Below are 15175 nucleotides of genomic sequence, written 5' to 3' on the forward strand. Positions count from 1 at the left end.
ATGAAAAAAATCTAGTCTTCGTGATTTTTCAAGGGCAATTGAAAGAGAGAGTGTAAGAGAGTGTTTGAGAGAAATTTTTTACAAGTGGAGTGTGAAGGGTTCACAAGGTTACTCAAAGGTAAGAATTTCTTTTTGATTTTGGTTATCACTCTTCTTCTTGTCTTTCTAGTTGCTCGTGAGAAGATCTTTGAAGAAGATTCGGTACTCTGCCAACACTTGGAGAGTATGAACAGATGACGGTTCTCTGCCGACACTTGGAGAGTGTGAACAGATGACGGTTCTCTGCCGAAACTTGGAGAGTGTGAAAGGATGACGATTCTCTGTCGCACCAAGTATTGGTGAAAGAGAGGATTTGTAAAGGCTTCTCCGCCTTGCTATGGGGGTAAAAGGAGAGACACTTTGGTAATAGTTCAATACCTGAAGAGGGAGTCTTCAGGGAGTGGATGTAGGTCGTATTTGACCGAACCACTATAACTTTTTTATGTCTTTTAATTTCTGCATTTATTTACTACTAGTTATTTTTCTGTGGTTGAAAAGTTATTTTAAAATTTTAATTAACTTACTACAAGAATCAACGATTTACAAATTTAAAATTCAAGAGAAATTTTTAAATTACTAATTCACCCCCTCTTGGTTAGCCTTGAGACATTAGTTTAGGTTTAACAACCTAATCAAGATTCAATAAGGGCCTTATCAAGTAAGTTGGTTTTGATTGGGAGCATGAGTTTTGGGTCAGTAAAATATATATTTTTTGTTAGTTCATAATTTACGTAAACAATTTCTTAAAATTAGTGTATTATGAACTATACTTTTGAGAACTCTGGATGTAATGAAAATTTAAAGAAGAGTTTTGTGTATATTATGGATGTTTATTTTATTTTATTTTTGGATGATTAGATGGCTCTGGAAGCAAATAATAAAATTGGGGATTAAGAAATTTGTTAGTATAGGATAAATTCTTCCATTAGATTTTACGGTGTTATAATTCAGATCATGCTTGTACTAAATTTCACATCCGATAATTAATATGCTGTATAAATATTGTTATACATGATTTTAAAAAATCAAAAGAGATATTATAAAACAATAACTGTCGGGTAGTTGAACATCCTTCAATTCCAACGATATTTCTATTTCCTAATTATGCCATAATTAGATTAGCATGAGGTGGTGAAACCTATCTAACAAGTAACTTGGTTCTGATATCAATTGTAGTGTATGGCACACCCAAGAGAAGGTGAATTGGTTTTTTTTTTTAAATATATGAAAATTTTAATATGATAATTAAATTTTTTTTGTGAAGTGAGGTATTAAATAATTGTTAAATTTATTAAAATTTGAAAAATAGCTGAAAGTTCTCTAGTTTTAATTTTTTTTCAAATAAATATTCATTTTTGAAAAAAATCATTTGAATAAAATTTTTATTTTAATTTTATAAATAATTTTTTAAGTTTCTATTTATTTTGAAATTTTTATGTAAAATTTTTTACTTGTGTTCAAATCTCTTATTAAGAAATTTAAAATATATAAATCAATTAACTTTTTATTTTTTAAAAAAATAACTTTAAAATTAAGCACTAATAAATATGATCATGTTCTTTTAAAGAATTAAAAAAAAAATCTATCAAATACTTGAAAAAAAAATGTACAAAATATAGTGATCCAAATTATATTATGATAGATATGAAAATTAATGAATATATTTTAAAATTTGTGTTATATACGTATATATTAGCTATCGATCCACGAGTCAATGGTAATTCCGTCATTTAGCATCAACACATTCCTCTCGTATAAAAGATGCGCTCTGCAGCTTAGGGTTTTGTTTAGTGCCGACGACGAGGGAGGGAGAGAGGGGGCACTGTTTTCTTGTTACGTGCAAAGAATCACAGCCATGGCGCCCGTTAAGAAAGCGGTATTATCCTAGTTTCTTGGACTTAATAAGGCTTAGATTTTACCACTGACAATTATTTGATGTTCGATGATCTATTTTTGCTTAATTTAATGGTGGATCTTCCTTCCGTTTTATTTGATGCAGAAGAAGTCTACGGAGAGCATTAATAATAGGCTTGCCCTGGTGATGAAGAGCGGGAAGTATACTCTCGGTTACAAGACCGTTCTCAGATCTCTTAGAAATTCCAAGGGTAGCGTATCTCTGCGCCTCGTTGTCTGTTTTCTATGAACTGTTTTGAAACATTTCATTCTTTTGCTTAATTGGGGCGTGAAATGGTACCATGTTTGGACGGTGGGAATTTTACAAGAAAATGACAGCAAAATATGAAAATTCAGAGCAATGTTTGTATATATTTATAATTTTCACATAGTTAATTAGGATTTCATTTCATTTCCATTGGTTTCGTTTAACCAAAACAAATCCTTAAGTTTATGTTCTAAGAATCTCAGGAATCATTGCGCGAGTTAAGGATTGATGCTGACTTCTCTCTTTATCTCAACTTTATTGCCTTTATAGTTAAAGGAAATTAATGATTCTTTCCTAAAATGCTTGATCATTTAGTTCTGGTACAGTGTTTTTTTTAATCTATTTGTTAAATTATAGCTCTTTACCTTTAAGGGGAAAAATGATAGCTGGAAATGAGTAACCAGAGTGTGCTCTGTGCATTGTAGGAATAGTTATTTTGTAGAACTTCTAGATCTGATTCTTATTGCTAAAATGTGTGGCATCTTACTCAGTTCAATATTTAGGTAAATTTGTATCGAAATCGCTGTGTTGCCTTCTTAAGGAAGCATGGTTACCCACTAGTGAGAGATTAATGATACCTAAAATGATTATATAAGAATATTATTGGTCTCCTGATAAAATTTGTTGCATGACTAAGTTGTGCATCCTGAGATTTAACCCAAACCTATGCATGACTTCCAAGATTTAGCCTCTTATATATGTTTGAAGTTTAATTTGGATCTTTATTCTAGTGGAGTTATTAATTTCCTTTGAAAAGAAAAAGAAAAGGGCAAGACATAATGCTTGTAGATAAAGGGGTGCTTGCTCTTTTTTTATGTGAATTTCTCAAAATTTTAGAAGAATATGGTAGGTTTTGTGCTGTCTCTCTACTTATAACAATACTTTTTTTTCATTAAGGTCTTTGTATAATGTATTCTGATACTAGAAAGTTGTTTGAAATCCCAAAAATGAAAGAGCCTCATTAAATATACACTTTAATCCCTTAAGTTTCATCTATTGAATCTTACCATTCTATTGTAAGGATCTTAATTGAAATTTACATGAACACGAAAAAAAAAAATTGAACTTCTCATTAAAGCTCAAGCGTTTAATTACACAACCATAACTTAGTTTTTAATTAATATGGCTTTAACAAAAATTCCTAATGACAAGTAAACACTAAGGCCATCCAATTAAAATTCAAACCAATAATTTATCATAACCATAAAAGTTATTGTTAAAAATAGTTTTAAAATAAATATATTTCTAATATTTTATCAAATAAATATATTTATATTTCTATTCTTTGACATATTAATTTTTTTTTACCTAGCATTTTAAGCTTTAAATAAATCAAGCAAAAACATAAACTGTCATACATCTTTGGGTGTCAATTTTTGACCAGAGCCTAACTCAACCCGAAAAGCTTGGGTTTGGGCTGATCCATTTAACGAACGGGTCGAGTTTGTGTTCCAAATTTCAACCTGTTTGAAAAATCAGGTCGGGTTCGGGTCGACCTGTTAACCAAAATTTGTGTCATATTTGACCCATACTGTATGAGCTTGACACTCCCACCCGCGGTCCTGCACAGACTGCTTCGCCCGCACTGTCGGTGGCAGACCCTACTCGCATTGTGTCGTGAGCTGCGCTTGGCAAACCCATGCGTCCCGCCTGTTGCTCGCACGATCGCATTACATCCCTTCGGCTTAACCTGCCCACATGTCCTTGCATCACTGCCGCGTGTCTCGCTCCCGCCCATGCGTCCCATGTACTGCTCGCGCATCCTGCCTGCTGCCCAGCTAGCTTGCGACTCGCTCTCGACTCACCCCTGCACCTCGCGTCGCGCTCGCTTACTCTACGCTCGCTTGCCCCAGGTCATTGTGTTGGGTCGTGTTGACCCATATTTGGGGTAGTTAGGGTTCGGGTTCAGATTTTTGACCCATTTGTGTAATTATGTAGGGTTTGGGTTGGATCAATTGAGGGTGGATTAGTTTCGGGTTGGACCCGAACCCGACCCGGAAACTCATTTTGTCATTCCAACATACATCTATCTAAGTTTCATTAAAGAATATTCATTGCCAATATCTTTTTAATTATTGTGAATTTGTGATCTACTATAATTATTTTTTATGATAGAATATTGCAATTTAATTTGCTATTTATTTGAAGGAGACCTTTTATAATCTGACCAAACTATCTTCACATGAAATGTTAGCAGGTCATATTAAGGGCTTCTAAGATCTATATAGTGACTCTTGCTTACATATATGAGGCCTTTCATGTGTTTAAGACATATGTTGAACCACATAATTTACTGTTGAATGAAATTCAATTAATTTTTATTTTTGTATTACTGGAAACCATTTATTAACTTAATGTAGTATTGAAACTAGCTGTTATGACGCCTGATGAGTTTAAGGAAAGATTGGGAGTATGTTTTGAAAAAAATAATTGATTTATTGGAGTAAACTGTAACATAATTAGGAGATGTTATCATTATCTTGCTTTGATATGTCAATATGAAGGTAGATTGATGTATTTAACAATACATTTTAATGCAAAACCATGCTTCATGGCACATTTAGTACTCTTTTTTGTGCAAGGTATTTGCTAGCACTGATGTATAGATAGGCGAGAAATTTGAGGGAGTGATATTTAGGTGATTTCGTTGTAGAGCAAGATATACAACCTGGTTATTCCTGGTTTTCTTTGTAGTTTAAAGTTATTGAAGTACAGTATGCTGATCTAGTGTAGTAAGTGTGAGAAACAGCATGTCTATCAGATCCTGTTATATTTCTTTCTAAAGGTAAGGTGTTGAAAATGAATAATCATTGCATTCACCATACACTTATTAGTATTCATTTTTTCTACTTATATCTTCTAAGCTATAAAGTCTTTGTTTCTGCTTAAGCTCTTCCACCTTGTTTTCTTCTTCAACCAGATCCTTTTCTTTTATCCAAATAAATGTGGGATAAGAGATGGATAAATAACAAAAGGTTAATGTTAAATAAAATACAGTGGAAACAATTGGATTCTCATTTTTATTGGATGGAACTTGCTTTTGTGGCACTTGAAGCCCTCATTGCCTTTGTAGTCCATTTTGCATTGCTAATCATGAACATAATGTTAGTTGTTTAGTGAATAGAGCGAGACATTGTTCTAAAAAAGTTATGATATGGGTATGCAAACATTTTTTGTCCTGTTGCATCTACAAGTTTTGTTTGTTTGGTTTAGCGAGGGTTTACACTGCCAACGAATTACAAGAACTTCTAATTCTTATCATTGCCTCACTGATTTTGCATTCTAATAGGGAAATTAGTAATAATTGCAAACAACTGCCCTCCACTCCGCAAGTCTGAGATTGAGTATTATGCGATGCTTGGAAAGGTTGGCGTTCATCATTTTAATGGAAGTAAGTTTCTTATCTGTTTCGTTGCACAGCTTACGTATTTGCTGTCGAATATGTTGCAGATAGCACTTTAATAGATTATCTCAGTGGTCTGATATTATCATTTTGTAACTGCAATGCGCTGGTTTATTTGTCCTGCAGCGTGCTTGTATTCTCTCTTCGTAATCTCTGGCCATATCACAGAGCTATTTGTTTTTGGAGCATAAGATTGATTTGTTTTATACATATATAGGATTGCATGTGTTCTGCAGTTGCTAAATTATTAAAAGTTTTATTGATTAATATCTGTCCTGTGTTCTGGATCCATCAAATGTTTTGGTTGTTAGAAGATTTTCTAGGAATAACCCTTCCCTATGATAATTACGATTTTCATTTTTTTCCATTTGATAAAACAGCAGTATTATATATTTTTAAGAAAATGGGATTTTTTTTTTATTTGATGCAATGTCCTTTTTTTGGTAATGACCAACTGTTTTTAATTTTATATTTTGAATCTCATTTTAGTCCAATTTTACCGTCAATGAAAAAAAAATTCCTGAAATGCTCATTCCAAAGATGGGAAGCTGAATCAAGTGCTGAAGAAACATGTCTTCTGCCCCAAAAAATTGATTTTTCTAGATGTAGCCACACATTATTTTGGGGCTGTTCAAAATATATGTATAAAGTAGGCCAATTTTTTAGGGCTGTTTTTCATGGCTTATTTAGGATCATCCAGCGAGAAAACACCCTCCAGAGACGATCCCATTTAATGGAAAAATCCAGGCCGCTGACATCCTGTTTTCCTTCATCTTGATTGTCAAAGTTTGTATTTCCATGCAAGCTTATCGGAGCTCAGTGTGATGTATAAAGGGTTTTATTTGTTTCGACATGCGAATTGCAAACAAAGCTTGTCTTTCAGAAAATTGAAACACGTATATTACACAGAAAATTCCGTAGTATTTTGATATTTAGCAACCTTCGGACAATTAATTTTTATGAAATAACCTATGCAATAAGTGAACTATTAATAAGAAAATTATTATCAACTAGTGATCAATTTAAAAAGTTGTACTCACGAGTTATTGGTAAGTGTACTTAAAGAAGAGAAAAATTGTTGTGAACTGTTGAATAAGAATTCTTAAAAGTAAAATAGGATGAATTGAAAACATTAAGTGAAGTGAAAATATGAATATGAAGGCTTGAAATCAAGCATGGGTGAGCTCATTAATAATGTGTGAGTTTGTTTTTTACTGGCTTTTGCTGTGTTTGGTTCGCTCATCCACGATGCTTGTGATTGCAATGGGGTTAAAAAGGCCTGAGATTAATAGGAAATGTGCTTCATTAAATAACTTTTGCTTATTTTTAATACCAAAAAGATTTTTTATCAGATTTCAGTAGGCATACAAGGTTTTTCCTTGATGTCTAAATTTGCCTTTCGGCACGTTTGATTGTTTCCCTATAAACATCCCTTAAATTGCACGTCAGTACAGATTTGGGTAATTTGTTAGTTTCTTTGTTGATTTGGATTACAATCTGTAGCTTTTGGTTTGTCTAACGGAACGCTTATGTTGTACCTTGTTCTGGTTCATTTTTCATTGATTGTAGATAATGTTGATCTTGGAACTGCTTGCGGTAAATATTTCCGAGTGTGCTGCCTCAGCATAATTGACCCAGGTCTGTTTGAGAAAATACCATTGTGCTTTACAAAGCTTCCATTTTTATGTATTGGCTTCTGAGAGCGATCTCTTTTTCAGGCGACTCTGATATAATCAAGTCCATACCTGGCGATCATTGATACATCCACTATGGAGATTGGTCTTCACTTGTTTTGAATTAGGATAATTTCTTGGGACGGTTTTCTTATTGTTTGCTACCTCAACTGGAGATATACTTTTGCTATGGAATTTTTTTTTATTTTGGAATTTCTACTTTTAGTGTTCCATCTCGATGATGAGTATGAGGTTTTATTTACGACAGCTTTTTTATTGTTTCTTAAATCAAATTTTTAGTACAAAAATTTATTTTAAGAAGCAATAAAAAAAGTGTCGCAAAATAAAATCTGAATCACTCATTTTTTCATGTTGAATGGTCTGACGAGCTTGTGTTTTGCTCCTGTTATCTTTGTTGCGCCAAACTAAATGGCTATATTGCAGTTTTAGCTGAAATTTGAAGAAAAATCTATAATAATTGTCACGCTATTTTCTTTAAAAAGAATATATCTATTGTTGACTCTTTCGTTTGATAATGAAGGAATATAAACAAATGAAACCTTTCCCTCTGGTTTTAATGAAATTAACACATTAATAGACGTTTATTCAATTGTTATTGTCATTATTTAGTAGTCATATCTCATTTATTTGGTGTCAACTTTCAAAATTGTTGTTCTATTTCTTCATTGCTTATATTGTTTATTGGCATTGGTTCATTTTACTCCTATTTAATTATTTAATACTAATTTTATTGGTTTATTTATCTTTTCAGTACTAATACTATTTTTCGTTGTGTAAATCAGTCAGTGATTTTATTTAGCCTATAGAACACAAAAAATGAAGCATAAAAAAGTCAGAACAAACTTAACCTGAATCTTCCTGATAACCTTAAAGAAACTATCGAAAATGAAGCTAACATTAATATAAATAAATTACCATTAGAGATGCCAAAATATGTACCATTTCTACCAGCCACATTCATTAAGAGAAGAACAAAGAATGGAAAGACTATCAATTATGAAAAGATATTAAGCCTTTATTAAGTATTTTCTAGCCATTTTTTCAACATTTATGGGATCATTAAGCTTGCCAGGGTTAATAAAGCTATATATATAGTGCATAATTAAATATATAAATTAATTATTTATAATGTATATTTAAATATATTAAAAATTAAATAGATAAAAAAAATTAAATAATATTAGCTAAAAAAATAAATATATTCATATAATAAAATTATTCAAAATAAGTTATATGTTATAAACATAAGAATTTTAATTTAATTAGTTAATCCTATACTACTTAGAAATTTTATATATAATATATAATTATATATATATATATATATATATATATATATATATATATATATATATATATATATTTGCGGATGAGAGTTGTGGGAAAATTGAGAATGCTTGATTAGTATAAATTTGGTAAATGATGATTGTTGCGTGCTAGAATATACGTGGTGGTAGAGTTTGTAAATTTGCGTCAAGCGGGTACGAGTATTCAGCACACAAACAGAAAAGAGAAATAAACACCAAGATTTTTACGTGGAAAACTCAAAAAAGGGAAAAAACCACGGGGTTTCACCCAGTTGAAAATTCCACTAGTGTTTTGCAAATTACAAATGGATGATTCCTCCCACAAGTCGAGGCAATCAGATAACAATTTGCTTCTTCAAGCAAGTTTACAAAGTTCTGTAAATTCCCTGCGTTTCTCAAAAATCCGACAGAGTTCCGGCGTCTTCAGGCGGTGGGAAGAGCTCCGACGATGGTCGAGGAGGAGCTTATTCCTTCTCCTCCTTCTCTTTTTCTTCTCTCTCTTCACTTCAGTCCCCCTTTGTGAAGAATGAGGGCTCTATTTATAGTTTTTTTGGAGTGGCATGGCTTGTAAATAGGTGTGAGATCATGAGCGAATATGGAGTGGTTTGAATGGACGGCCGATATTGAACCCTTCGATTGTACACCGTTCGTTGGACATTTAGAGGCCTTAAGAATCAAGAGTGAAGAATGATCTATCTTTAGACTGTTACTACCTTTTTGAGGTCAATATTAAGACCTTGCCTAAGGAGTAAATGTTCAACAAGGGATTATATACAGCTTAAATTTGATTGGAAGTATCCTTGCATTTATTGAGATTTTTCTGAAATATTATCTTGATGTTGAAAGCATTAGAGGGGTCTTCTTAATCGCAGTTGGAGTCAAAGTTGCCCCCCAATCCGTCTCTAATTCTTATAAAATTGATGCAGTAATAGATAAGGTCAGGAAGTTGACATGATTGACCTTTCGAGGTTGAAGCAAAAATTGCCCCTAATCGAGAACTAGGTTCCCATAAACGACGCCAAACTATTGGATCATTGAATATTCTCAACGATATATAAATATATAATTTAATGTCTTAGCGTTGTACAAAGATCTAGCATACAAGAATATAAGAGAGAGAATGTAGTGTTCATAAGAGATACCAAAGTTTTTATATGAAAACCCATGAAAAAGCAGAAAATAATGGGTCCTAGCCCAGTTTGAATGAATCTACTAGTATTTACAGTCGATTATAAATGAGGCCCTACCTTGGGAGAAGGCCTTAGCCTTTTGTCACAAATATATGTCATATAAAATGAATTACATTATGAGAGTTACAATAATCAACATTGATATATTTGTTTGGTTGGAAGGGCCATAGTCAACATGAGATAGGGGTCCGAAAGATCGTAGTTCATAGAAGACTAGGGAAAAAAAAAGATTATAGTAGTATGAGGTAGAACTCTTAGAATTAGGTGGTGGCCTAAAAGAAGTTCGGGCATCAGGTGGTGATCTGATAGAAGTCTGGGTCTCAGGTGGTGGTCCGATAGAAGTTTGAGCCTCATGTTGTGATTCGATAGAAGTCTGAGCCTCAGGTGGTGTGGTCCAGTGGAAGTTTGGGCCTCAAGTTGTGGTTTGGTGGAAATTCAGGCATCAGATGGTGGTCTATGAGAAGTTCGGGCCTCATGTGGTGTTCTGGTAGAAGACTGGACCTTAGGTGGTGGTCCGATAGAAGTTTGGTCCTCATGTGGTGGTCTAGTAGAAGTTTGGATCTCTGGTGGTGGTCCGACAGAAGTGCGGGCCTCAAGTAGTAGTACGACAAAAGTTTGGGCCTGAGTTGGTGTCCGATAAAAGTCCGGGCCTCATGTGATGGTTCAGCGAAGGTGAGGAACTCAAGTAGTGGTTTGGTAGAAGTCCGAGCCTCAAGTGGTGGTCCGACAAAGGTGAGGGCCTCAAGTAGTGGTCTGGCAGAAGTCCGGGCCTCAGGTGGTGGTCCGATAGATGGTGAGGGCCTCAAGTAGTAGTCTAATAGAATTTAAGACCTCAAGTGGTAATCCAGTGAAGGTGAGGGACTCAAGTAGTGGTCCGATGAAGGTGAGGGCCTCATGTAGTGGTCCGGTGAATGTGAGGGCCTCAAGTAGTGGTCCGGCAAAGGTGAGGGCCTCAAGTGGTGGTTCGGAGAAGATGAGGGCCTCAAGTGGTGGTCCGACGAAGGCGAGGGCCTCAAGTAGTGGTCTGGAAAAATTGAGAGCCTCAAGTGGTGGTCCAGCGAAGCAACGACATCAGGCGGTGGTCGAGGAGGAGCGAGGAGGCAAGAGTGATATTCAATCTCTCTCTTTCTCTCTTGTTTGGAACTCCCTTTTCAAAAGAAAGGAGGGGTCTATTTATAGATTTATGGAGTGGCATGTGTTACAATCCATGACCCCTAGCTTGAGATTTTGATAATGACAAATAATGTTGATTTGAATCACTTCTTTATTTATTAAATATTTTGAATTTTGCTCTTATCTGTGAGTACTAACATTTTAGGGAGATCGCATATTACTCAAGATAATAAGAAGACTCAAGACTGGGTAGAGTAGGATGTGAAGTCTATAAGGCTGCAATTTTCATTTATTTTATTTTTTTTCTTAAGTCTAGCCACAAAGTGTATGCAAACTGAGCAACCATGCACATAGACAAGGGGAGAGCTTTCTTTTAAGTGAACTTTTTTTAAACTCTTTGTAGATCGTATTGTACGATATTAAATCATACTATATGACCTGCTACGGCTCAATGGCTATATGTGAATAAATTATACTATATGATAAGGATCATATTATACGATGTGTTTTAAATTAAAAATCTTAGCAACTAGATTAATTTAAGTAAGTTCTTAAATAAAAATTTTGAAATGATCGTACTGCACGATCAATTCGTACAATACAAAATTTGAATACTTACTTAAATTAACCCTTGTGATTAGTCAGTAAATCAAGGATTAATTTTTGATTAGTTGTCGTACTGTATAATATAGTTCATACTGTACGATCAACCGATACTCTTTTCGATCGTCCCGAGCATCGTACCGGATGATCCCTTAATTTTTGAACTAATTGTACTAGATGATGTTAAGATCGTACCGGACGATATAAAGCTTTTATCATATCATACAGTATGAATTGGATCATATCGAATGATGAACAGAGATGAGTTTTGGTCATCCCAGCATTCATCCTGTATGAATAGAAGAAAAATAACATATCGTATTGGATGATGTTGTGTTGTAATGTATGATGTTGTTAAAAAAAATTGCTTGTTTGTACTCCTATGTATCAAGACAAAGTCTATTTTGAACTGATCGTAATGTATGTTCTTGGATCTTACTGTACGAACATAAATGGCTAAATTGAAAATTTATAGTTTCTTGGAGTCTGATTTATATATGAATCTTCTATCTTTTGAAAGAAGCAATGAGAGAGGAATGAGACAAGAAGGGGACTTCTTGAGAGATAGCTATTTGAAAAGACTTTGGGTTTGTGAGAGGAAGGAGAATGTGAGTTTGTGAGTGAGAAGGAGTATGAGGGAGATCACACAGTTGCTCTTAGCCTGCTGCACGCTTGTTCCTCCTGTGGTCCGAGAAGATCTTGTGGGAAGCTTTCTAAGGGGGAGATCTTTCAAGGTATGTGTCCTCTAAGGTACTCTGCCTTCTCCAGGAGGGAGAAAAATGAGAATGTTCATTGCTGTCACTGGGAGGGTGACATAGCGGTTGGTACTCCACCAAGCCGGAAAGGTGAAAGTTATTGCAAATCTGAGTTTATGGATTAAAGTTTTGATGATAACAAATATTCATGATTTTCTACGACTGCCTTGCCTACTAACTTTTCATGTCCACAAGATCGAATGCAACTTGCTCAAGATTGGGTAGATTTAGGTTGAGTCAAGTCTGTATCTTTTCCATTCTTGAGTCAATTGTAAAAGTGGTTCCTAATGCTAAGTAACCTTGCAGACACGCACTTGAGGGATTTTTTGAGTTTTTTCTGTTTTGAGTAATTAGGGCATCCTGGTTAAGCAGCCGTCATTAAGCAAATCATCCTGGACGATCCTTATATTGGTCAGGACGATAGGCTCAAATCAGAAAGAATCAGCCGCCATGATCAATTTCGGTATTCTTTATTTTAAAACATCGGCCAGGACGAACTAAACATCGTTCTGGACAATGCAGCACAATTATGTCTAAATTAATCTAACAATTATGAAAAGCAATTAAGGATGATTGATATGATCACATCGGCCAGGCCGATCTAATAATCGGCCAGGATGATGGACTGGACGATTGACATCGGCCAGAATCTATTCAGGGCAATGTTCAGGATGATTTTCCTCGGATTTGAACTAATCGTCCAGGATGATATTGTATCGGCCTGGATGATGTAACCAATTTTTTTCTGATCATCCCAAATCATCCTGGCTGATTGAGCTTAATTTGTAATGATCGGCCAGGACGATAGAAATATCGTCCTGGACGATAATGTCGATTCTTAAAATTCTATTTAAAGGACCCAAATTTTCTCATGCTTAAGACCTTGAGTGCTGCTATCTTGACCTGAGAGAGACTTGGGAGAGGGAGAGAGAGAGAGGAACTTGTGAGGGGGAGTTTGTGAGAGGGTTCACAAAGGTTGCTCCAAGCAAGGTTCTAAGTCGTAGTCTCTATTCTTCGTCCTTCATCCTTGGGAGGATCTTGGGAGGTCTACTTCAGCAAAAGGTCTATGTTCTCTGCCCGCTTCAGGATGAAGCAAAAGGAGTCGGTTCTCTGCCGCACCGGAGTTGGTGAAAAGGACTTTCTTGTAAAGGCTTCTCCGCCTAGCTATGGGAGCTAAAGGAGAGACACTTAGTGCAATTCTCGGAGGGTGCCTCCGAGGAGTTGACGTAGGTCAAGGATTGACCGAACCACTATAAATCCGGTGTGATTTTTCTTTATATTATTTTCGTATTTATTTATTTTTCGCATTCTGATTTCTGTGGTGATTTTGATTTATGATTGTTGTGCTTTACCTAAGAAAAATTTTTAAAATACTAATTTACCCCCCTCTTGGTTAGCCTCGTGTTAGTTCTTAAGGGCTTAACATCCGTAACAAACTTTCAAGTGGTATTAGAGCGGGATTCATAATAACTAATTTTGAAAATTTTTTGAATTTTGATCGATGGCTAACAAATGAAATCGTAATACTGCAGAAGGGTATTCTATTACCCGACCACCTTTGTTTGATAATATTTCTTTTGATTTTTGAAAAACTCGCATGTCTACATTTTTACAATCAATTAATTATCGCATGTGGATGCTTGTTAAGGATGGTTATACACCTCCAACTGGAAAATTGAATGTCGTTACTATTCCACTTCCTTTTACTGAATGGACTCTAGATGATAGGGATTTAGTACAATTAAATGTAAAATGTTTGAACTCTTTTTTCTGTGCTTTGAAATTGGAAGATTACATGCGTGTTTTCACTTGCACTACTCGTAAAGAAATTTGGGATAAATTGTGTATCACCTATAAAGGTACTAATGAAGTCAAGCAATCTCGTTTGAATATTCTCTTGCATGATTACAAACTTTTTCGTATGAAACATTCTGAATCGACTTATAAAATGTATACAAGGTTTACTCAGATTGTTACTTCATTGCATACATTTAGAAGAGAAATTACTAACTATGAAAAAGTAAACAAAATTTTAAGATGTTTGCCTTCCTCTTTTGATGCAAAAATTATTGTAATATTTGAATCTAAAGATTTAAATACATATTCGATTGAAAACTTACTTGGTTCACTCATTGCTTACGAGCAAGAGGTGAACCAAAGAAATCTTGATGCAGGTGAAACAAAGAAGTAGAAAATAGTGGCACTTAAGGCGAACGATTCGGACACTAACTCTTTAGGGTTTGAAAGCGATGATGTTTCTTTAATCACAAGGCAATTTAAGAGCTTTCTAAGGAAGAAGCACAAGAATCATCAAAAGTGGAATAAAGGTAACGTAGCAAAAATTTTAAGAATTCTAATGTTACAATTTGCTTTGAATGCAGGAAGCTTGGGCACGTTAATACTGATTGTCCTACGCTTAAGGCACACCCAAGTAAGGAGAAGGTTGAGGAGAAACCAAACTTCAAAAAGGATAAGAGCAAGAACCGATTCCAAAAGGCATTCTGGGTGGATTCTGCATCAAATTCCTCTGAAACTGAACATGAGGAGGATACAACAAACCTGTGCTTAATGGCAAATAATAATCTTGGCCAAAGTGACCAAGAAGAGGTATGTGAACTAACCTATGAGCAACTCCTTGAAGTTTATGAAAAAATACATGCATCATATAGGAAACTTAAGAAAACTCATGCTAGCTTGAAATTGGAATTTTTTAATTTACAAAAAGAGCATGAAATTCTTCTCAAAGATCATTCAACAATTGATTCAAATCACATGACTTTACTTGATGAGTTTGATGTGTTAAAAAAAAGCATGTTGAGTTATCTTATTCTCATGATTCTTTAAAATTGTCCCATTCTGAGTTAGAAAAAGAATATAAATTAGAAAATTTAAAAACCTTTGAAAATAAAA

At 34.5% G+C, this 15175-nt stretch overlaps 1 protein-coding gene across 1 annotated transcript; it reads left to right on the plus strand.

Moving 5' to 3' along the window:
- Window positions 1-1769: 1769 nt before the first annotated feature.
- LOC110093961 (60S ribosomal protein L30) lies at window positions 1770-7798 on the plus strand. Its single transcript, XM_020819036.2, has 5 exons — window positions 1770-1915; window positions 2039-2144; window positions 5490-5591; window positions 7173-7241; window positions 7322-7798. Exons 1-5 carry the CDS (start codon window positions 1895-1897, stop codon window positions 7360-7362), a joined length of 339 nt encoding a protein of 112 aa, XP_020674695.1. The 5' UTR covers window positions 1770-1894; the 3' UTR covers window positions 7363-7798.
- The last annotated feature ends 7377 nt before the right edge of the window (window positions 7799-15175 follow it).

Source organism: Dendrobium catenatum, unplaced genomic scaffold (assembly GCF_001605985.2).
Source record: "Dendrobium catenatum unplaced genomic scaffold, ASM160598v2 fragScaff_scaffold_542, whole genome shotgun sequence".
Taxonomy (NCBI): Eukaryota; Viridiplantae; Streptophyta; class Magnoliopsida; order Asparagales; family Orchidaceae; genus Dendrobium; species Dendrobium catenatum.